The following is a 24,204-nucleotide window of genomic DNA, read 5'->3' as shown; positions in this document are numbered from 1 at the left end:
AGAGTTGTCACATCTTACTCTAACACCCAGAGACAGAGGTCAGAGTAGCCATATCTTACTCTAACATCCAGAGAATGAGGTCAGAGTTCTCAAATCTTACTCTAACATCCAGAGACAGACGTAAAAGTTCTCACATCTTACTCTTAACACTCAGAGACAAAGGTCAGAGTTGTCACATCTTACTCTAACACCCAAAGACTGAGGTCAGAGTTGTCACATCTTACTCTACCACCCAGAGACAGAGTTGTCACATCTTACTCTACCACCCAGAGACAGAGTTGCCACATCTTACTCTACCACCCAGAGACAGATGTCAAAGTAGCCACATCTTACTGATATCCATCTGGTTTTGCTCCAGGTTAACGGATCTGGCAGTGGCCAGGTACAGATACAGGGTGTGGCCCGAGGTGCGGATGTTGCATCGGTGGAGGGTATCTCGGTCTTGGGCAATCTTCTTCCCAATTATCCACCTCTGTACCTCCACCGGGAACTCATACTCCAGACACATCTATAACAGACAGACACAATTAAAGATGAATATATTTTGATTCTGCATACAGTACATCTCATTCCATACAACTCAACTCAGTCTGAGTTTGAATCATCTTGTTGGCTGCTTGTGATAATTTCATGAACAGACACTACAGAACAGCTGAGCAATGAGACACCATTGCTGTGATCAACTACACACTTGTGATTCACACATCAGGGAAGTCTTGAGCGATATCTACTATAAAGTAAAACATCAATGGACGGATGCTTGTGAAAGTGATATGCTCTATTACGGTAAAAAGACCAACATAAACATTAGATTATTCTTTTCTAAAGAAGTACAATATTGAAAATGTCTCATTCAATGGTACGGCTGAAGAATGGGTACATTTACAACATGGTTCTTGATGTCTTGAAATCCCCACTGAATACCTTTTAATGAGGTCTCCTATGGTATGTAAATACCTTTTTCATTAGGTCCCCTACAGTTTGTGAATACCTTTCTCTTGAGGTCCCCTACCACAGGTTAATACCTTTCTCCTGGGGTACCCTTGAGTATGTGAATACCTTTCTCTTAAGGTCCCCTAAAGTATGTCAGCACCTTTCTCTTGAGCTCCCTTACACTATGTGAATACCTTTCTCTTGAGGTCCCCTATTGTATCTGAAGGCTTCACTTTCAGGATGACTGGGCAGCCAGATGTCTCTCGATCCTCCACATGGACCTTGACACTGGAATGAACACAACACCATCAAGACAACACCATTCCAGACAGTGACACAACACCATCAAGACAACACCATTCCAGACAGTGACACAACACCATCAAGACAACACCATCCCAGACAGTGACACAACACCATCAAGACAACACCATTCCAGACAGTGACACAACACCATCAAGACAACACCATTCCAGACAGTGACACAACACCATCAAGACAACACCATTCCAGACAGTGACACAACACCATCAAGACAACACCATTCCAGACAGTGACACAACACCATCAAGACAACACCATTCCAGACAGTGACAGACAACAACTGGCCCACTGTTCAGAGCTGCACATAGGTTCCACTACACTATATCAGAATCACATGCTTCAAGAGTGAGGACCATATGGACACAACTCAAACAGACAGAGGCCTGTGACAGCTGTGATTGGATGAAATAGTGTAAGATGTTTATGAGTCTTAAAAGCACATCCATCCAGTAATTAAACTGACCACAATTTTAAATACAGTCAGGCCACGTTAGTCCGGACCCCGACAATCCAATTCCCGCGATATCCGAACGATAGCTAACTGTAACCAATCTTGTTTACTATGTAAACTCATTACCTGTTGATTCAGTAATCCGGTGCTTCACTCTCCGTATCCGAACGTTAATCAGCGGTAACAGATTAGCTATTTACACATAGTTTTGCTTCATTAATCCGGCGGTACATCAAAAAGGTTGGGATAATCCCTTCACATCATGAGCCCCATTCAGTGGTAATTGTTAAGTGACACTTGCGAGTTGAAGATGTCGTTAGTTTGTGATTTTGATCAATTAGTAGGTCTCACTTTTGGTTAGTTGGAGTAATACCTGTCATGCTTACTTCCTGTATAAAACACTGATCGTGTCAAAATGAGATCACCTGACGCTTGTCAGTCATAATGGAAAAGTCCCTCCCCTAGGCGTAAAAGATGTGAAATTACTGCCGCACAAAGAAAAAAGAGAAAACCCTAAAGCCAACTTTGATCTTATGTGTAAACATTTTGGTCAAGAATTCGGACAGTCTATCGGCAAGAGCACAATTTCGGACATCGGATATGTTTTGTGATTGGTATGATCGTTTGACAGACAGATGCAATCACGTGGTTGACACGTGATCTCACTTCGTAACAATGCTGCTAGTCACAAGTATGCCAATGTCAAACTGACCAACGTGAAAGTTGATTTCTTGCCCCCAAACACCACATCGCACATTCAGCCAACTTGTATACGTTCGTATGTTTTTGTATTGCCATGTCAAAGGGAAGAAACCCTACTGTAGTTGTGTTCATAAAAGTTCGTTTCAGTAGTCCGTACGTTTCACTATCCGAACGTTTTTGATGAAAAACGGACGTGTTCGGATTAACGCAGTCTGACTGTATTTAGTGCTGTCATATTTATCACGATGACTACGGTTACCCCCAGGGACATTTAGGAGGGCGCAGCGCCCTGCCCTTTGATTTTTGTGCCCTGCCCTTTTCACTTCAATCGCAGTCATTTACTACCATGTGTGTGTATTTTCTGGATTTTATCAAGGTCAGAGTTCTTTCCCTTGTGGAGTCGCGATATTGTTTTTACAATGATTAGGAAATTGGACATAACCCATGGCAAAGTCAAAGGAGTTTAATTCACCCTATGAATCACAATGCCTACCAAGGAAAGAATCAAGAGGAAAAGAGAAAGGAAGAGTCGTCGACTGATAGATTTCTTCCCTTTGAACCGGTATGTGCCTCTAAGTTCGTAATTTTCAAGCTGTTGATTTCCAATTCCTTTTCACATGCTTTTCATATAATACCCTTATTTGCTACAGAAAACAATCTGTGGACTACATGGGGTGTATTTTTGTGCGTTTGGGAACCGATATTCATAGGACTGTGCCGTTTAGGTAATAATCTGTAACTCGAAAATGGTGCCCATTTTGAATCCATCAGCAATTTGAAACTCAACTTGTATTTTTTCCTTGTTTGTCCTGGTACATGAAATAGTTGAAACAGCTTACATACTGTTAAAACAATTCTTTCAGTTTTGTATTTAGTGGCGATTTCATTAAGAAGTATGTCTTGAAGGAATAAAACTTATTCGATTTCAAACAACAGGAAGCCATATGCCATGTTGAAGCAGATACAGTAGATACTTACATCCATTACGATAATTAGCCTGAATGCATCCTCAGCTTCAAACACTGACTTGAAGAAAGTTGCGAACAAATAATTGGCAAGGAAGAAAAGAAAATAATTGTTGTTTGTGTGTTTTGTGAAATTGTAAACAAATGTGATAACAGATTAATGTCTTCAAATGTTTTTTTTTCAAGTTCTAATCTTAAAATACAATCTGAGAAGAGTAAAAATGAACTTAAGAATTGAAATTATAAGATGATTTGAACTCATATACATTTTGTTATACTTCCAATAATCATCACCAACATGCCATTTTGGTTTTTTATGAAGTGCCCGATTCCATGAGTTTAGCCTGCCCTTTCTGAACCCTAGGGGGAACACTAATGACTTATGCTTATGTGTGCACACATATTTTCAAGTATGTGACATTTGGTGTGGAATGGCGGGTTGATGAGTTCCGCTTCCTGTTTCGGAGAAATTGCTGGACATGTTGGACAGAATTTGTGTTTCTTTGTAGTTCAAAGGCTAGACTGCACCCTATGTACATGGAATGAATGTTGATAGCCTGGATATGTTTATTTCCAGACAATAATAGATAACAATTGGCCAACTGTTCAGAGCTGTATACAGCACTGTTATTCAATGTGTAGAGTTGCCTCCCTTTGATATGCCAGGAGCCCAAACCAGTGTTATGGGGTTTATGTTTGTGTTTGTCAGCATCATACCCTTGCTCATAATTGTCAGTAAAGTTGCTATCATCTATGACCCTCCACACTTCTGTCTTTCTTCTCATGTCAAGCTGACCTGCTGTGACATTACAGCAACACTGTTCACTTGAGGACAAAGTATCACCCACTAATAGGGCTTCACAATGTAACCAGTTTAACAGTACTTACTGGTTCAGACGTGAAAGTGATACACATTGAGATTCGCTGATCGAAAACCAGTGTTTTGACATGCATTCGGAAAGAACAGTTAAGTGTGGTTTGAAGTTGTGTTCCAGTGTTTTGCAAAGTTTTGGATCTCTGATATGTCCTGACCTGGTCAAGCTGCTATCCAAAGCTTCAGCACCCATGATGGTGGAGGGGATAATAGGCCTTCAGCAACCCATGATTGCCATAGGAGGCGAACCTTGTAAGAAGCGACTGACAGGATTGGGTGGTCAGGCTCGCTGACTTGGTCACAAGTTTTTTTGAGAGGAGAGAAATTAGTTCAAACTGGTAACCACTGTGAACAAACTTGCTTGCTGTTGTTTAATGACCATTTAAGCTTGGGTGAAAATAGAGTGTGCACCACTCCCACCATCCCCACCACCCCTTCCCTCCCTTCCTCAATAGTGTCACACCCCCTTTCTCAAAAAGCTGTATCCAACCCTGCCTAAGGTGAGACCACATGTGTCACATGTACTTTGTTGTAGGGCAGGGCTAAAGTATAGAAACTCTCAAGGTGCAAAACAGACACCCATCCAAGGACTCTACATGACCAACTGATTTGTGAACTGGACTCTATACATATGACCACACACCACCACAGATATGTTTCATAAAGTGGCTTCTGTATCAACGTCTGCATCATATCATGTGACACCTGTATCAAATCAGTTTGACCTAAGAACAATCATCAAACACCAAGAAGTTATGTTCACACAGCAAAGGTTCCTCACCTGATACTTGGTTCATTCCTCCTTCTCTCTATCTCAGTTTCATCCACCTTGATATCCAGTTTCACTTTCTCCACTGCCAGCCGATAGGCAATCTGTTTGGCCCGTTCACCATCACCAGTTAAGATGGCCGCCTGTAGAAGGTCAAGGATCCTCCTCAGGTGTTCAGGTGGGGTCGGCTGCATCCCCCGCGGCAACCCGCTTTGCATCGACGGATCATCCATTCTTTCATGAAAGAACGTACCTGGGATCCTTTCTTTGGCTATCTCTGGAAAAATTTACATAAAATATCAAGTCATTAGGTTTTTTTTCGCTGCGATACTGTCAAATAGTGTGTTCAAATCTACGAATACAAAAACATTTAGAAATGTCAAAATCAATGCTACTTTGCACACAAGGATTTTATGTGATACACAAATGCAGAATAAAATTAACCATGTCCAGAGGAACACACAATATTATTCATCATGCCCACAACACATCTGTGACCTTTGTTCCTTTCAAAGCAATTACTTGCATTTTACCAATCAGTCCCATGATCAATGACTCTCTCAAGAATTTTCAAAACATACAGCTCTCTGTACCATTACTACACAGGACCCTCAAATTGTCTGCATTGACCCTTAAAACGAATAATTATGCGACTCCTAGATCCCCATGTTTGTGAGGCAAGGTAAAACCTTGGCACATCCTTGTGGAAAATGAGATGTTGACTGAAACATGTCACCCAAGCATACTGTCTACGGATGTCACAATACATAACTTTCATGAATCGATACACATCTACCTATGTAATGATTTGATACATATCAAGTTACCCATTTTCGCAGCATTATTACATAAATTCAGTTACATTTTGAACATTAACTTCTCATGCTTTATAATTGTCCATTAAAAGATCAACATTTTTGATTTTCAGAGATTAAAAGTTCTAATTTCCCATCTTTGTGCATGAAAAATAATCATTTATAACTCTCATAACATCAAAAGACCTGATACAACTGCAAGATGTAAACTAAACATTAACACACTTAAACCGATACTTACAATACAAAATATCAATACAGTTTAAATGCACCGATAATTGTATCATCTTAGTAAAAGTGTCGATGCATCAATGTATAGTGGCATCCCACAATTTTTTTTCGTTTGCCCATAAATTAAATTTCTTGTACAAGTGACACAATAAGAATTCTGAAACAACATTCTATGGAACAAATGGGCCTTAAACCTGAGGAGTCAAACCCATTTCAAATGATGAAGGGTGCCTGTATATATAATCGGTTTCATAAATAAAGATTTATTTTGACACTGAATTTAACTTTGTAAGGTAAAAATAAGCACTATAGACTATTCCTCTGTAACGTCCCTGTTTTAAGTGACATGCCAGATTTCAACACTGAATTTTACATGAAAAGGTAAAAATAAGCACTAAAGACTATTCCTCTGTAACGTCCCTGTTTTAAGTGACATGCCAGATTTCGACACTGAATTTTACATGATAAGGTAAAAATAAGCACTAAAGACTATTCCTCTGTAACGTCCCTGTTATAAGTGACATGCCAGCCATGTATATGAAGACCCTAGTCCTTACAACTAAATACAAATTTACTCAATTGGAAAAGAAACACAAATTGCAGGAATAAACATGGGAAGTTTTATTGGTAGGCCAATGCCACACCTGGTTAAACTGGATGGGCCCCCGTGCTTGATAGGAGGGTCCAAATGCCCCACAAGCTTAATTTTAGGAGCCCCTCTTAGATTTGTGTATTTGAAGTTTTCAACTAAATGTATTTACTTAATTGGTATGTTTTAAGAAGCTTGTAATGTTATTCGGAGACGTGATCTTTCATGATTATGAACAAAATCTGAATCTGAAAGTTACCAAATGAAGGATTTGCTTTCTTTGGCTGATTACAACATCTTCGATATCTCCAGGGTATATGTTCCAATAAATCTCCACTACAACCTGGATGCATCTTCGGCTCAGCCCGAAAATGTTTTACCTACCTTTGCTGGCTCGGCAATCTCACAGTAGCCAATCAGCCACTAAAACCATGCTTGCCACTGACAAGATAGACAGTGGTTGCACCTGCGAAGGTTTGTTTGCAGTGCAACTCAGATTATGGGAAATCAAACACACAAACTGACAGGTCTGAGACTTTAAAAAGATACACATGCAAGAATTCCTTCTACCTCTTTCAGGCAACCTCTGCATAATCTGTGTTGCCAGTTTTAATTGTTTATAGAATTTAAGAGGTGAAAGTGAGCTGTGATTGGTACACTCAACTTCCCAGTGTAGACACCTGACTGGATAAAAAGCCAGCCAAGTGAGGTAATAAATTCATTGGGCTGAGCCCTAGATACATCAGGACATAGTGAAAATTTATCAGAACTTACACCATGGAGATATCAAAGATGCTATTATAACAAAAATCAGGGATATTCATTCTCATGGATTAAAACTGGTTCAATCAATAGTCTTTTCCGCAAGTGCAGAGAAGGTTTACAATATTTACAACAATATATTTACTCCGGCTGCACTTAGTATTTTGGGGATGTGAACTTTTCAAATATTTTGTGTCCACAAGGCACAACCCTAATTTCTGTCAGCAACAATCCATATTTTTACACAGAAGTGCTGTAGATGCCAATCCTAGTTTTATTCCAACACAATTCATATAAAACTGTGCTTTTATACAGTGGTAACTAAAGAGATTGATTTTATAAACAACCTCACTCCTTAAAATAAACAAACAAATAATCTATATTCATAGAAAGAAATACTGTGTAACGAAGTTAAGACGTTGTTAAACTTCCCGAGTACAAGGCACTTGCTTTGATTTATGTTAAATTCTTAAAAAAATTCAATCTTATAGTTTCTTTTGGAATTCAGTATACAACAGCATGACCTGAAATTTTTTTACTTTAGCAGGCCTGAGTAAATATGCTTGGTGGTCATGTCAGGATTTGTTGTCACTTCAAATGGTGAAAAGGAATCTACATTTTGTGAAGGTCAACTTGCTGCAAAAGTATCGTAATAGTCTTGTCATATATGAAAATGCAAGAGCATGAAAATAAGATATCAACTCTACAAAGCAATAGGAACCCTACTGAATCCATACTGTCTCAAGAAGATGTGAAATTATTTGAAATCGAAACTAGTGACAAAAAACAAGGTGTATGTACTCCTGATGTTGCAAAATTATCTGGAGAACAGATAGTCAGCAAGAATCCTGCTGTATCACAAAGGTCCGTTAATAAGTTACGAATAAGGGTTCACTCACTCACTCACTCACCTGCTCCTCTATCATGCTGGCGTGTCACATGACCTTGTTCCAATTTATAGAGCACATCCTTGACCTGCTGTGTAAAGATATCTCCTCGTTGACTTTTCTCAAGTTTAAACACAAATTCACGCTCCTTATTGTTTTCAGAGATGCACACGTGATGCCAGTATGGACCCTTAATGTTGTACTTCAAACCACCACTGGCGAATGCCTCAAGGGAAAAGGTCAAAAATATCTGAAACAGGTAGAAAGTAAACATGAATTATGATGGCATGTACATGTTCAGTAAATACATCATACCAGTTTTATCTTGACAAGGAAACTAAAAAGCTATTCATCTGCATTTAATCATGTCAGGATCTGACAGTCCAGTGACTAAATGACAGGCTTGCTGACTTGGTTGACACACGTCATCGTATCCCAATTGTGTAGATAGATGCTCATGCAGTTGATCGCTGGATTGTCTAGCGTGATGAGTGTGGCGTTAACCAACAAAACCAAATAATCTTGATGTAATGTGAAATGGCAGTCACATGCACTTGTTCTGGGTGTTGAGGTAACCCTAACCCTACCCTTACATTGAATTAGCCTTTTTGTTTTGTACAATGGCACCCAGGTTTACAGTGTTAACACATCCTGGAAAATTCCTGCTAAATTCTTCACACTCCCAACGTTGAGACCCATGAAGGTCCACGATAGAATACACCTTAAGCAACCCGTGCTTGCCATAAAAGGCGAATCTGCTTGTCGTAAGAGGCAACTAATGGGATCGGGTGGTCAGGCTCACTGACTTGGTTGACACGTTATCGGTTCCAAATTGTGCAGATCAATGCTCATGCTGTTGATCACTGGACTGTCTGGTCCAAACACGATTATTTACAGACCATCGATATATAGCTGGTATATTGCTGAGTGCGTCATAAAACTAAATCACTCACTCAAAATGTTGAAAAATTGACAATGGACGCAACGAAACAGACTAGTGAGCACAGAGGGTGCAGACAAAGTCCAAATATTTTTTCTAAAATGTTGATCAAATAACAATATGCTATCACTGAGTCTGCTACTAGCTGGGCTATGATATCAGTGCGTGAGTGATTGAGTGAGTCTACCCCGGGATCTTCACGGGTCTGTTATGACATCATTTGCTGTTTAATTAAGGTGATGATCATGATACACAATACAATAACAGTAACTGAATTGCGACAATAGTAAAACATATAGTGTTAATAATAATATTTAATTGTCTCGGACACCCATTTTGTAGTCAGGACAACTGAAAATTTACAATATGAGTCCCAGGGACCCACAAATAGAGGCAAATTACTGATATTATAAGTTATTTATTATCCACAGTTGTGTTTCATATTGATCCCAATCTTGCAACCATATCAGTATGACACTTTATTATTACTCACCTAAGATGGGTGCAAGAAGCATGCACAAGCAACATAAATATAGTTGCCCATGAGATCTGGGCTTAATACAACCTTGAGGACATACATTTATATGAACTCTTGTTTAAAGGACATATCTATAATTGGAAGAAGGTTAAATAATTGTGACAAACCTGACAGAACACAGAACATAAGCATATTGACTTTTCACTTGTTCAAATGTTTCAATCTTTTGGTTTGCCATCATAATAATAATTTGGCCACTCTAATACTGACCAGTGGAAACGAATTACTATGTCCTAAATCAATTGTAATTTATCATTTCGTAAATTCATCCAGACAATTTTCTAGACAAGATTCATCCTTCTACTCTACAAAAGTTTCAGATTCCATGCACACTGTGTTTTTCAGATATCAAGACTGTTATTTCCCTTCTCTTACAAACTGCACTAATCCTTACATTGAATATTTCAATATATTTCAGACAATATCAATGGAATGTAAAGAACAAAGCTATATTTGATATGCATGGATAAGTACAGAGATCAGGTACAAAGACAGAACAATGCTGGGGTAAAAATCATAAAACTAAAAATAGAAGGTGTTGTTCAGACAGTTTGTAATAGATCATGTTGATATGTCACAAGTGGTGCAGAAACTACCAGTTGCATGCCATAAATATGTAAAAGGGTTAGGGTTAGACATTTTTTAGATTGCTTTTGACACACCACCCATTATTTGGAGGCAAATAGGTTACCCAACCTAGGATTTGGACCTAAACATGACAAGGAATATTATGAACAACATAAACATACTCAGGACTACATCTGCCTCTTTCATTACATGGAAAACATAGCAGCAGCAACATTTACTAGAAAGCAGCACATTTAATATAGTCAGCAATATGCACTATAAGTCAGTAATATCTACTGGTAGTCAGCAACATTCACAATATGTCAGCAACATATACTGGTAGTTATCTATATTTACTAGAAATCAGCAACATTAACTTTTAGTCAGCAATATCTGCTGGTGGTCAGCAACATTCACAATATGTCAGCAACATATACTGGTAGTCATCTATATTTACTAGAAATCAGCAACATTAACTCTTAGTCAGCAATATCTGCTGGCAGTCAGCAACATTTACTGGTAGTCAGCAGAATCTACTGGTAGTCAGCAACAGTTACTAGAAGTCAGCAACATTTACTGGTAGTTAGCTACATTTACTACAAGTCAGCAACTTAAACTAGAAAGCAGCAAGATGACTGGTTGCCATTTACTTTAAGTATATACAAGTAATTACCACCCTGTCCCATGGAAACAAAGCATTTGCAGTTTAAGTTTTCACCTGTGCAAGTTCTAAATGCCTATCCAGGCCATGCTAAGCACATACTGAGTAGTATAACAACACTTTCTCATTACAAAACAGCCCTTTCAGCTTGCGTTCCCACATATATCTACATGTTTTCTAACAAAATGCTGACATCAACTGTACATGAATAATTCATGTAGGTACTACGATTCACAAGTTGTGTTAGCTTATCATGATTATCCAGCAAATGACACACCTGGCAAAGCCCATAAACAGGTGCAAATTAAGTGTTACTTGAAGCAAATTTTCAGCAAAACTAACATCAAATAGGTCTAACTTTATAAAAATTATTCAACAATCTGGACCCAAAGGAAAAGCAAATATCTTGATTACGAATCAATAATTAACTGTTCCTATTTGAAAACCTCATGTTAACAGGTTCAGTTTCAAATGAGAGTTACCAGTACCAAGCCTTTGCTGGACCACGATCTTGCAGAGAATCCATTACAACCGAAAAAATGTGTATTTAAACGGACATCTTTTGTCTTTTGCAAACCTTTATCACCTGTAATTAGTTTAATATTTCAAGTGACAGTTGGGAAGCCTAAAGGTTAATTGTTCACTCATCGCGCTGAAGACCTGGGTTTGGTTCTCAACATGGGTAGAACGTGTGAAGCCCATTTCTGGTGTCCCCCTCATATTGTTGGAATCTTGCTAAACGTGTTATAAAACCATGCTCTTTCAAAATTTCGATCTCTTCCTATCACATATAGCTTGTAATCAGTTCTACAGATATCTACATTTGTCAACACACGTTAACTATTCAGAGGTACTTTCGGATCAGAGGATTTGATTCAATACCTGTTAATTTTTCAAATTCAAAACCTCATGCTATGACATATAGTTTCACATGGCATTAACATGTGGAGATGGTCATCAACAAAGTTCACAGAAATTGATAATCAATAACTAAATATCAATTGATTATTGACAAATAGCACAGAAGTAGCTCTCAGCAGAAAAGCCAAAAAAACGTTTGACAGAATGAATATATTTCACACCACTGGCAAGTGGCAATATGTTTATGCACAGATAACTAACAAAACATCATCCTGAACATAACGTAAAAGCAGCCATTGAATTGAATCTAAACTTTGGGTATAACTGATTAAAATTAACACATCATTCATAATTGATATACAATATTACTGATAACACTATATTCATATCAATAATCATTAATAATTGTTCCTCTCGAAAGATAACAAAATATAGAGGAAAAAATTCATTACATTGAAAGCGTGACATTTCAGTGTAGTTTCTAAACCAGGAACTGATGATGGTGTAAGATTGAGCTGGAACCTACATTGAAATGTCGTTCTCGGTGTAATCATGGTAATAGAGACGTTGTTCATCATTCCTTAATTCACGTTATCATTCCTTAATGCTCAAACTTCCATATGCTTTTCAAACAGGTGTGTTTTCCTATTAAAGATATTTCTGATTATCAATCCTTTTAGCTATCTCTATCAACAGTTATCAAATTTTGTTGCAAACTATCCACTGAAAATTCAGCATCTTCAAGCTAGAAATCAACAGAAGTCCAAATTATACCTCCACGTCTGCTCCAGGTCGGTTCTTCAATACAGTGATGTGATAATAACCATCTTCGTCACTGAGATATAGATACACCACGTTATCCTCAGAACAGACCATAGGTCGTGCATCATCGTCCTGATTCGACTTGGTGTTCTCCCACTTAGCATCTACAGGAACGGTGATTGGTTGGTTCACAGTACAATCACAGGACGCGATGCAGTTGGCTTGAGCTTCCAGTATGGTTGAAGCATTATACTGAGTCAGACGTCTGCCCCTTGGCCGTTGTTTTTCTGGTTTACTTACAGAAGCTTCTCTTAAAAGTACTGGTGGCAACGGAGGCTCGTATTTCCGTGAAAATGCCATATTTACAACTTCCTTATTGACAAAAGTAAAGAAAGATGACTTCAATAGATATGTTCAGTTTGGTTTTGCATAATCCTATTATCTACTTTTCAATTTGAAAACAAAGCAGCACATACATAGCTTCCATTTAATAGAAATTCGAAATCAGGGCGTTGAAAAAACTTCTTTGATTGGCATTCTAGAAATTGGGTAGATTAAAAAAAAACATAGTACATCTAATGAAATTCCTCTAAAATCTCCCCATCACATATTTTGTTTGTTCAATTATATGAACTTTTTTTCAACTTGATTATTAACTGGAGAACACCAGTTCAACTTTCCTTACAACTCACTTGCACTGAGACATTGTTAGATCTGTTTGTGAGATTCAGTCACTTAAATGTCCTGTGACTTTTCCTTAGTGCTAATACTTTCCTAACAACTCACTTGCACTGAGACATTGGTAGATCTGTTTGTGAGATTCAGTTACAATGTACTTAAATGTCCTGTACTTTCCTTACAACTCACTGGCACTGAGCCAACATATCCAAGTGAGAAATCCTTGACACAGTCACAAACAATGTAGCTTTCCTTCGGAGATATTCTTGATAATACTTTCATTACAACTCACTGAACTTGACATAATATCAGGTCAGTTTGAGAACTCCTTCACAAACACAATTCATGTAGATTTCCTTTAGATATGTTCTTGATTATACTTTCCTTACAACTCACTGGTCTTGAGACAATATCAGATCATTTTGAGAAGTCCTTCACACACATAATTCATGTAGATTTCCTTTAAACAGATTCTGTTATCAACAACTTCAATAAGAAGCCATTCAATTATCGATTCCGAACACCCAGCTTCAAAATGCCTCCTCCAACAACAATACTATCCTTCCTATAGGTAAGTCCTTCCTGTTAGGGCAACATAGACAACACCACCTCCATGGAAATAATCCTACAAATCACATATGTGAGACATAAAACACAAGTCATACATGACGCGTTGTCAATGAGATCCATCCAGGAAGTGACAACTCTACCCCAGTCAGAAATACTACGCACAAAATGGAATTTCCACAACGTCATAAACCAACAGTAAAATTCCCTGTGACAGCTGTGACCCACTTTGACTTCATTGCATGGGTATGAATGGCCTCACACACAGAAACGTCCTAACAATAAGACAGCAATAAATGCTTGAGGTGATACGTCTACGGCGCTACCTGGGTATTACTATTATTATTAATATCGACAGTGCTGTTTCATAAACAGGGTTAGCTTATTTTGTCACACGATATATATATGATATACCTGTCCACAAACAACATAACGATAACAACCACAACAGCAAACATGATAGATAGCAAAGAGTTCTCAATATCAGCGACTGCCTGGGTAATCTGATCTTTCAAACATTTCCCAAACGACTCAGGTAAATATCCCTTCATTTGTACTCTGAGTTAACTGCTAGTCCTGTTTGACCAAGAAAATATGTTCACTATATTTACATTTTCTGTTAGGTTTAATCAGGTTTAATTCATAACAAAATAGAATCACAGTGACAGAGCTGTGCTTTCAGGGTTGTTCCCTATTCGCCGACATTTCTACTTGCCTACATTCATGAAACAACACTTTATGGTCTGTTGACCATAGATTAACGAGCAATGATAAACGTGCATCACCCCTATGATCTGAAACTGGACTCTTCTATTTGAAAGAAGAATAAGGTCTACATAGGCATAAACTAACTTTATTTAATGATATTAAAGGATATTTAATGTCTTAATGGGAAGAAATATTATGAAGACAATATCCCCAGAATGACTTTGAAATGTACATTTAATGCCCTGTACACAGAGTGTATATTTGAAATATTTCCAATACAACATTACTCAAAGTATTTTAACAACTAATACTTATTAACATGAGATTGGAATTAGAGAATCACCACTATGCATATTTTGTAAACAGGCGGGAGAGTTTGTAGGGCATCTACTGATTGAGTGTAGTTTTGTAAAGGGTGTGTGGACCGAACTGTCCTCATGGCTTGGGATATTGGGCGAGGGCCAACTGAAAAATTAGAAAATATATTACATTGTACTTGGTTTAAAGGGGAAAATAACAACCCTCTAAACATTATCTGCTGAAAAGTAAAGATGAATATTTGCACTGTTAAACTTTCACTAGATCAAAAGTGACCTAAAAAAATACAAATCATTTCAATTTATTGCCTTTGTGCACAGCGACCAAGCTAACATGTATCTCTGTGAAATAAAAACTTAACAAAAAGTTGCTTACATAACGACATTTTAGGCCATTAACGAAAATAATCACTAGTAAAAGAAAAACATTCATTCACCAATGCCTTACATCTCAATAAATAAACAACAGTCAATCAAAATCACCATAGCCCTCGTCAGTCAGTGTCATTATAAGAGTAGGGGTGCATTTTATCATCCTAATTAGTCAGCTTTGTTCTTGTTGGCGACTGGAGATGTAGGCGAACAGAAATGTAGGCAATAAGATACTAAACCGTGATTTCAACCTGGAATTACATTGAATCAATGAGGGCAAATTTTTTGGACTTCCTCAGGTTTGTAGTCTGGGGCTAGTGAATTTGAAAGATCCATAAGCATAGCAAGTCCTCTCAGTTTATTTATTCACAAGTCCCCAAATGAGTTCCACATTGAGGAAACAGAATGCAAACACCAATGGTAGAATGTTTTATGGTTTGCTTTTATTCAAATTAATTTAGAACAAACTGGTCTAAATTATGTTTAGTTGGAGCTTAAGTTCATATTACTGGTTAAAGGTAACATTTTCACACAAACTACAGTCCGTTTGATTCAGAAATGGATCAATGAATTGCAAATTTTATCATTGTACAAAACTGCCACATAAACATAAATAGTACATGTTTATCATTTACCAATACCCAACAGCTTTCTTATATTTGAACATTTTCTGGACTCCACCAAAAAAGGTTGTTTAAGAAACTACCATTATTAAAAATGCAAAAGTTATCTGTTGCAGCGGGGGGAAACCGCCAAAACGGAACAGCCAGTCATGGCAGGGGACATCTCAAAATCTATTCCGGGAGACCTGTCGGTTCCTCGTCTGTCGTAGTTTCATAGTCACGAGTCATAAGTATGACAAGTGGTGCCACAGTTGCCTGTTGTAAGCCATCCCGAAACCAGTAACCTTGTTCAATGACATTAGCTTCCTTGTTAACACAGTTTTGCCAAGTTTGAGTCATGATTTTGTTAAGGGATTCCTTAACAAAGCCTCTACTTCACGTACTCACGTTGTGTTTGATCTGACAACATCTCCTTTGACAATACACCACATCATTTTAATGGGTTTAAAGGTCAGTGTCATAGGGTAGAAGTCACAGAATATCATGACCCATACTTGTATGTAACTGTCAACTTGGTAGAAAGGTTCACCTTTGTTGGTTTTTATGATCTCATGTAGCTGAGGCTTTGTTGCCTTTGATGGCTATGCGATCTGAAATTTGTTGTGCCATAATATCATATCAACTTTTTGACTGTTTGACGTCGGGGCTTTACTGTCGAGGTCCTGCACTCTGCGGGTATGGGGGCATTGTCCATTACGATAAAAGACTTCTCTGGTTGGGCTGGTACCAACTTGTTTTTAATCCAATCAAGGAAAACCGCACCATTCATCTCGGAATGGTAGTCTCGGTTATCTGTGTACTTTGCCCTGAATACCAAGTCTCAGCCTGGGAGAAAGCTTTTGCTGGAGCAACCACCATGGAGAATGATCAGTCTCTCCTTTCCCTAGAGGCAGCTTTCTACGTGACCCCCTTATCACCCCCATCGGGTACCCACAATATGCTGGCAGTGTGCAAGGCACTGACCCAGGTCTCATCCAAGTACACTGGCTCGAACCCTTCCTTGCACTTCTTCTTTATTACCCAGAGAAAATTATTTCTGCCTATTCTGCCCCGAAATTTTCTTACAACGATACCCGAAAGAGTGTAAGAGTCGCCAGAGGGTGTACTTTCATCCTCCAAGGTTGTCTTCTTGATTCAAATGCTTTTTTAAAATTTTCAGCAACATGTATTTGTTTTCAGAAAAAAAGATTGTTTAAAGATGGCCTTACAAGATTCTTTTGAAAGTTGTCCAAATGTTTTAATTTGTGTGATTTTGACACAACCCCTACCTGCTTCGCATCACCCTTATAATGTTTGTGTTGTACCCTTGTTGTACATTTGTCAGTACCCTTGCTGATATTCCTGAAGCTTTGATGCCCACTTATGGACTATATTAATGGCATAAAATGGTTTGCCCCTTTCACCTTCAGCACGGAAAAAATCATGCACTTTAATCATCAACTGTGTATCCCATGCACATGGAGATAGTGGCTGTTCTGTTTCTAAGGTTTTCACCCCGCAGCGACAGAAAACAACTTTTGCATTTTCTATGATGATAGTTTCTTAAACAATCTTTTTTGGTGGAGTCCGGAAAATGTTCAAATATCAGAAAGCTGTTGGGTATTAGTAAATGACAAATGTGTACTATTTATATTTATGTGGCAATTTTGTACAATGATAAAATTTGCAATTCATCAGTTTGTTTCTGACTCAAACTGACTGTACATACTACTTAACAAGTATTCGATGAGCCATGACCTGACAAAAGATCCCAATCTGCATATATGGGTACGCCCCCCAGAACATTCCATTTGAAACAAACGGAAACAGGTTGTCGTCTAAATATTGAAAAGTTCATTTTCCTCGTGCGAATCGTGTCGTGATGGTGTCTTGCTGACCTAAATCATTCTAAGAGACATGTGTTAAACAGTAGCGGTACTGATTTCATGCCACGGTCAGCATGTATTACACCTGCTTAATCGCCAATCTACCTGTAGCCAAGTGTATTCATCCAGATTACTTGCCCCGCCTGCTTGTCACAAACACATTCACTGCGCTCATCTAATATTTGTCAAACAGTAATATAAACTGGAAAACAAAACTCCTGAAAATTCACCTATATGTTCAACATATTGGATCTTAAAATTTGACAAGTAGACATATTTATTCTTATTAATTTCCCTTTCACTTCTAAAGTACTCTTCTTTCACACATTGTATCACCACATGACAAATACAAATAGGAAGATGGAATAACACTCAAGTACACGAAAAAATATGTAAAATGAACAATGTTGGTGATGAATATTACTGTATGTTTAAATATCGATTACATGTGTTAACGATGCTTATAAATTGCATATCCCATGTAGGTGTCAAAAACTGAGAGCCCTAGCTAGATTCATATCACTGAAATACAGCTATGTTTATCTTCTAATTTTAATTTTGATAATGAGTAAGTCTAACTTTTAAGATGGTAAAGAATTGCATCACAGTGCTCAGCTAAGTAGAATTATTTCAGAAAAAGCACCATGATATTATTATGAAGTACTGAAATCTTGAAACTGGTAGCTAATTTTCATATCTGTGCATGAGATTATGTCCATTTTCATATCTGTTCATGAGATTGTGTCAAGACTGTAAACATCAATCCATTGTGTACACAATGCCCCTGGCTATCATCCTTCACACAGCAACTGACTAATGCTTATTGTCTATATCATCTACACTTGCTCTTTGTCCACACAACTCATGTATTAATACCTCCCTGTGTTAATACTTATTTTAACCAATCACAGTTAAGATCTATATTTTGTCCCCACTACAAAAGTGTAGTGAGTCACTGCCATAGCATCGCTATGGCGATACAGAAAGTCATCAATAGGAGGTCAAACACAGAGCAGTTCAAATTGCTAACCCTTTTGTCATCCATCAAATATTTACCAGTATCTTGGATTTAAAACTATGTGGTTTTCACAGGAATACTAAGTAAAATCTGTCTTTCAATTTTTATTTCTGTGTTAACTTTCCTAACTTTCTCTTGCTTGTCGTAAGAGGCAATTAACGGGATCAGGTGGTCACTCACTGACATGGCTGACACGTCATTGATTCCCAGTTGTTTTGATTGATGCTCATGCTGTTGATAACCGACTGTCCGTACATGTTGATTATTTACAGACTACTGCCATATATCTGGAGTATTGCTGAATGCGGCTTTAAAATAACCATCCAACCAATTTCTGAAGCTTGACCACCTGATGATGCTAGTAACCTCTTTCAACAATCATGATCTTCAAAGGTACTGCCAGTCTGAAAATACCATTGAAAACAACAAACGTACAAGTCTTACCTTGATTTTGAAAAATACCTTTCAAGGTGAAAATAACAGGTTTCATTTGACTAGAATCAAAGTGTTGACACTCTGCTAGAGTGAAAGATGCTACAGTGAAAACTTGCTGATCAATCATTAAACTTAAACTCAGTCACTCGTGGATGTTATGCAACGTGAACCTGAACTTGCCCATCACAATTGATCACAAGGTATTGTTCATGTCGCCCAAGCACAAAACAGCCAAGACAGAGTTATGTACTTCGGTATGTAGATAAAACAAACAAGCAACTTCATTGTGACCTACGACCTATGACCTAATACATGACAACATGAACAGGGGCAGATCCAGTGTCAATCCAATCATTTTCTTATCTATCCAACATTTAAATATTTCATATATTATTCCTTGATTTTATTTATTTATTATTAATGATTTCATTTATTTAATTTACATATCAACAAGTTGACAAGAAATAAGGAATTACCTAGACTTTGTCAGAGATCAATGCTCAATCCAAAGTCGGTAGTAAATGGTCATTAAAATTCCAAGTCATGTTAACAAGCTCTGCTCCTTGGCACAGATGACAATGACATACATTTAAGTGATGACTGGACCAATATAGCAGAAAGGGTTTTAATGTTGAGTTTCATAATAGTAAAAACATCAAGATACCCCAGATTTTAAGAAATATGCATTTTTAAGAAAATTCCAGTTTAAACAAAACATATAGTTTCTTACTGTATGTGAAGACTGTGATATGTGCATTCATGCAGTTGCCTCACTTTCTGTGTAAAATGTACACTTGACAACGAGAAACCGGGAAAGAAAATTATGTAATATGATCACTCACAATATACAGTAAATTTATGCCTGACAATGTAATCAGTAAATGTCAACTCTTGTATCTAATCACATCATAATTCTGTATCAAATTTCACAAAAACACCAAGCTATTTCTTGTTGCAAACATCTACTAGAGGAACGTTAAAGAAAAACTGTGAGTTAATATATTAAGTTAACATTATTATCACTTAATATCATCCGGTCCAAATCAGTTACATCAGTACAATAAAATTAATATCATCAAACTTTGTCTGATCATTCATAGCTCTGGCAAGTTGAAGTCACTACATTACTAAGACAGGATCAGTTAACAAGAGCATGTTGAGGTCATTCTACATTACCCAGACAGGATCACAATGAGTTAACATCAGCAAGTTAAAGTCATCCTGCATTACTAAGTCAGGATCACTATGGACTTGTATGGGTTAACATACGCAAGTTGAAGTCATTCTACATTAGTAGGACAGGATCACAATGAGTTAACATATGCAAGTTGAAGTCATACTACATTACTAAGTCAGGATCACTATGGACTTGTATGGGTTAACATATGCAAGTTGAAGTCATCCTACATTACTAAGACAGGATCACTAGAAGGTAACATCAGCAAGTTGAAGTCATTCTACATTACTAAGACAGGATCACTATGAGTTAACATCAGCAGGTTGAAGTCATTCCACAATACTCAAGTTGAAGTCATCCTACATTACTATGACAGGATCACTAGAAGGTAACTTCAGCAAGTTGAAGTCATTCTACATTGCTCAGACAGGATCATCACATGAGTCTTCATTAACAGTTAACCGCTAAGACAGTATCACCATGAGTTAACATCCCCAGTGGAAATGATGAGTTTACATGAAACGTAAACAGCACATAATTATTTGCTAAAATTACTGATGCAACATCATTATCAATCAACATCAAAAAGTTAACACTATACAACTGACTTCAGTTTCAATGCATCCATAGTCGATAAATCAGTCAGTTAAAACTAAAGTCAATAACTGTTTTATTATTATATGAGAGTAGGATGTGACTTAATGATCAACTTAAGATTGCATCCATCATCTGCCATTCCCAAGGGAAGCAACTCTGAATCAGTTTCATTAGAAGAATGCAGCAATCCCTGAATTCAACAGTTGTAACAGACACACAAGATTTGGACCTTACCTCACAGGCTAACATCTATTTTTGCCAAGTGGATGTCTGCAGATTGATATATTTACCCAAGGTCAACACAGTGCATCCAAGTGATAAAACATCAAAGTCACAAACTCTGCCAAAAAGGAAGATTTATGGATGTCAACTTCTTGACAAAAGTTTCATTTTGAAGTATTGCCTTCTGTATTCTACTCCCAATAAAATCAGATCTCTTACTGAAGTAAATCTCTTGGTGATGAAATGAGGGAGTGATATTTATTGGGCATGCTGTTACTCGAGTCTGGGTGTTATTAATCAAAACAAGATTTATGCAAAACGGAATAGTAGGTAGTGGTGTTCCAATGATCGAAAACAATCCAAAATGAATTGAAAGTAGGCTTTAGAAATTATTATCGACTGAAAAAAGATATATTTTCCATTAATCAGAATTTGTTGTTTTAGTATAACACACCAGAATGAAGTAAACAAACCATTAAATTTAAGCAATATTCACACAAGAAATATGCTCAACCCCCTAAAGCTATGCAAACTGTAAAATGATCCCACTTTTATTGATTAATTACAACTCCAGTGTTGTTTTTGCATGCAAGATATGCATGCCAGAATTTCAATGCATGCCAGTTTAAGTACTAAAATACATTAATTAGAAAAAAACTGGATAGAAATAGGTGAATACCAAAAAAATGCATGTATTTCAGTTATGATCGATAATCATTCACCACAAGTCTCCAATAATCAATAGTGGACTTGTTTTCCGATTCCTAACACTAATAGTAGCCAGTGGTCATATATATGTATGCTATGGATCACTGGTGATTGTCATGATTAATTAACATTGTCTGTAAGGTGCAAACTTCTCAAATTGATATAATGTTATTGGTTCACTAAATGTTATGAGTAACAGATCTTCTTCTGCCTTGCTACTGCAGTCATTTCACAATCTTCATGATGAGCATCATATCTGACACACAGTGGATTTGACCCATGAAGATCTGGGTTAGAACTGATCTTCAGTAACCCATACCTGTCATTAGAGGAGACTGAGCTTTGTCATCCAGAGCTGCGGATAGCTTCTTATGACAAGCATGAGCTGCAGAACTACTATTCTAATCCTGATCTGCACAGAATGCCTGCTAAAACAGCTGAAAGAAGTCTGGGCTAATAATAATATCACTGACACAAAATAAGATCTAGAGCACTGACTGATTGACATTCCAAAGGAAGACTGCTTTCGTATTAGGTAATAACAATAATGCTATCACCAAATCAAAATAACAAGTCTTTCCAGCAATGTAAAAAATGATTACTACAATAATTGTAAGTGTAACTACAATCCCAAAGGCGGTTTCCTTGAATGGCATATACGGGTCTATATTGTATATTACACTAAATAAAATAAACATAAAACACTAATGGTTCACAAGTCGAAAGAAATTCTACTACGTTTCTTTCACACATGCCGTGACATGGCTGCCTAACGTGGCAAGTCACCTGTGTCAACAATTTTTTCACCAACATATAGACTTACAGGTTACTGGGAAAACCCGAAACTTACACAGGTTGGAAGTCATTTGGGTATGACTCACTTCCACGGCCATACAAATGGGTGCAGGACTTTAAAGTTTACGGAAACGTTTAGTTACTTATGAAATCCGAATGACCTCTCTATTCTTTACTATTGCCTTCTGACATGCAAGAAATAGGTAGAAATATAACCCATACTAGTATGAGGCGTTACGTTTCGGCTGACTCTTCCTGGAAACTTCGTTAGAAATTGGGAACTGAAAATAGAACGCTTGCAATGTCTCGTTGACATGCAGCGTTGTACAACTTCCGGGTATGTTAGGCGATGGAGTTTATTAGGCGATCAGAGTTATCTGCCCTTGGGGGTTCTTGGCAAGTCGTTCTTGATTTGTAGCAGGGAGCCTATATAGTTGTAGATTATCCCTGTTTGTAGTGATAAGTTAGCGTTGTCCATCACACTAACTTTTATTCTAGTGGATCAAATGGTTTTTAAAAACATAGGGAGCAAAACTCATTATTTGATCCGTGTTTCCGTTTATTAAACGGGAACACTCTCGAAGAAAAAGCAAATAACACACATAATGACATTATATGGATATCAAAATATTTTTATACCGCGCTCTACTGTCATAAGATTTTATGCGCTCTAAACAAGTCTTATTGATTACAGGTTCATTGATTGCAACATTAAATATAAACCATCAAATAAAATATATTATATAATATATCAAATATATACCATCAATGCAGTTTTGTATGTTATGTTCTTCATATAAAGCTTATTACGTGGTAATATTTCTTATAAATGTTCCATTAATAAACTCATAACTATATACATAACTTTTATATGACGAACATGATTTCAAAGCTGACAAAAATATGCATTCATGACATATGACATATTTACATTATTCTTAATATGAAATATATGGTCGAACAATGAGTATTATCGTGGATACCTGCTCTTTTATCATCATCAGTTATTAAATTCGCTTAAAGAATTTAGCCTTGGATTTTCAGGGTTGATTTATACAGGTTCCGTGCAATCATCATTATTCTCATTGCTTTATGACGGAAGAATGGAAAGTAACCTCAACATTTTAGCAGTTCCTGTCCAAACACAAGCCAGGTGCACAAAGTCTATGTCACGCTTGAATGATTTTAATTACTTTTCTGTAAATGTTGGTGACACGCCTTTTCACGGGTAGCTCATTAGGTAATCCATGTTGATAGCTGTTACAACTCTGGTTAATTAGCACATATTATAGAGCCTTTGTCATTAAAACACACGTCAAAACAAGTGGACAAAAGCAGCTGTTTGAAAATTGTGCTTGTTTTTTCATAACAGCGAAACTATTGTGCTAATTTGGAAAAATGGTAACAGTTTATATCTTTATCTCAATGGGTTTTTTTAGAAATGTGTTAATATGTCAGGGAAATGCGAAAATGCGGTTTTAGGCGTCAGCA

General features: G+C 37.2%; 1 protein-coding gene across 2 annotated transcripts in view; it reads right to left on the bottom strand.

The window, feature by feature from the left end:
• Nucleotides 1–23,090, bottom strand: part of LOC137258375 (ranBP-type and C3HC4-type zinc finger-containing protein 1-like) — a 39,644-nt gene extending 16,554 nt beyond the window's left edge. The window contains exons 1-5 of one of the 2 annotated variants that reach the window (XM_067796034.1): nt 22,936–23,090; nt 8,327–8,552; nt 5,031–5,295; nt 1,128–1,221; nt 334–508 (exon numbers count right to left, since the gene is read on the bottom strand). In XM_067796034.1, the coding sequence (XP_067652135.1) occupies nt 334–508; nt 1,128–1,221; nt 5,031–5,251 (490 nt within the window). In that variant the 5' untranslated portion in view covers nt 5,252–5,295; nt 8,327–8,552; nt 22,936–23,090. Of the gene's footprint in view, nt 1–333; nt 509–1,127; nt 1,222–5,030; nt 5,296–8,326; nt 8,553–12,643; nt 12,992–22,935 lie in introns of those variants that run through there. The other variant, XM_067796033.1, reaches the window with a different exon arrangement.
• Nucleotides 23,091–24,204: the final 1,114 nt, after the last annotated feature.

The sequence above is a fragment of the Haliotis asinina genome, chromosome 12 (assembly GCF_037392515.1).
Source record: "Haliotis asinina isolate JCU_RB_2024 chromosome 12, JCU_Hal_asi_v2, whole genome shotgun sequence".
Classification (NCBI taxonomy): domain Eukaryota; kingdom Metazoa; phylum Mollusca; class Gastropoda; order Lepetellida; family Haliotidae; genus Haliotis; species Haliotis asinina.
The sequence above is the reverse complement of the archived record's forward strand: the minus strand, read 5'-3'. Positions and strand labels throughout refer to the sequence as shown.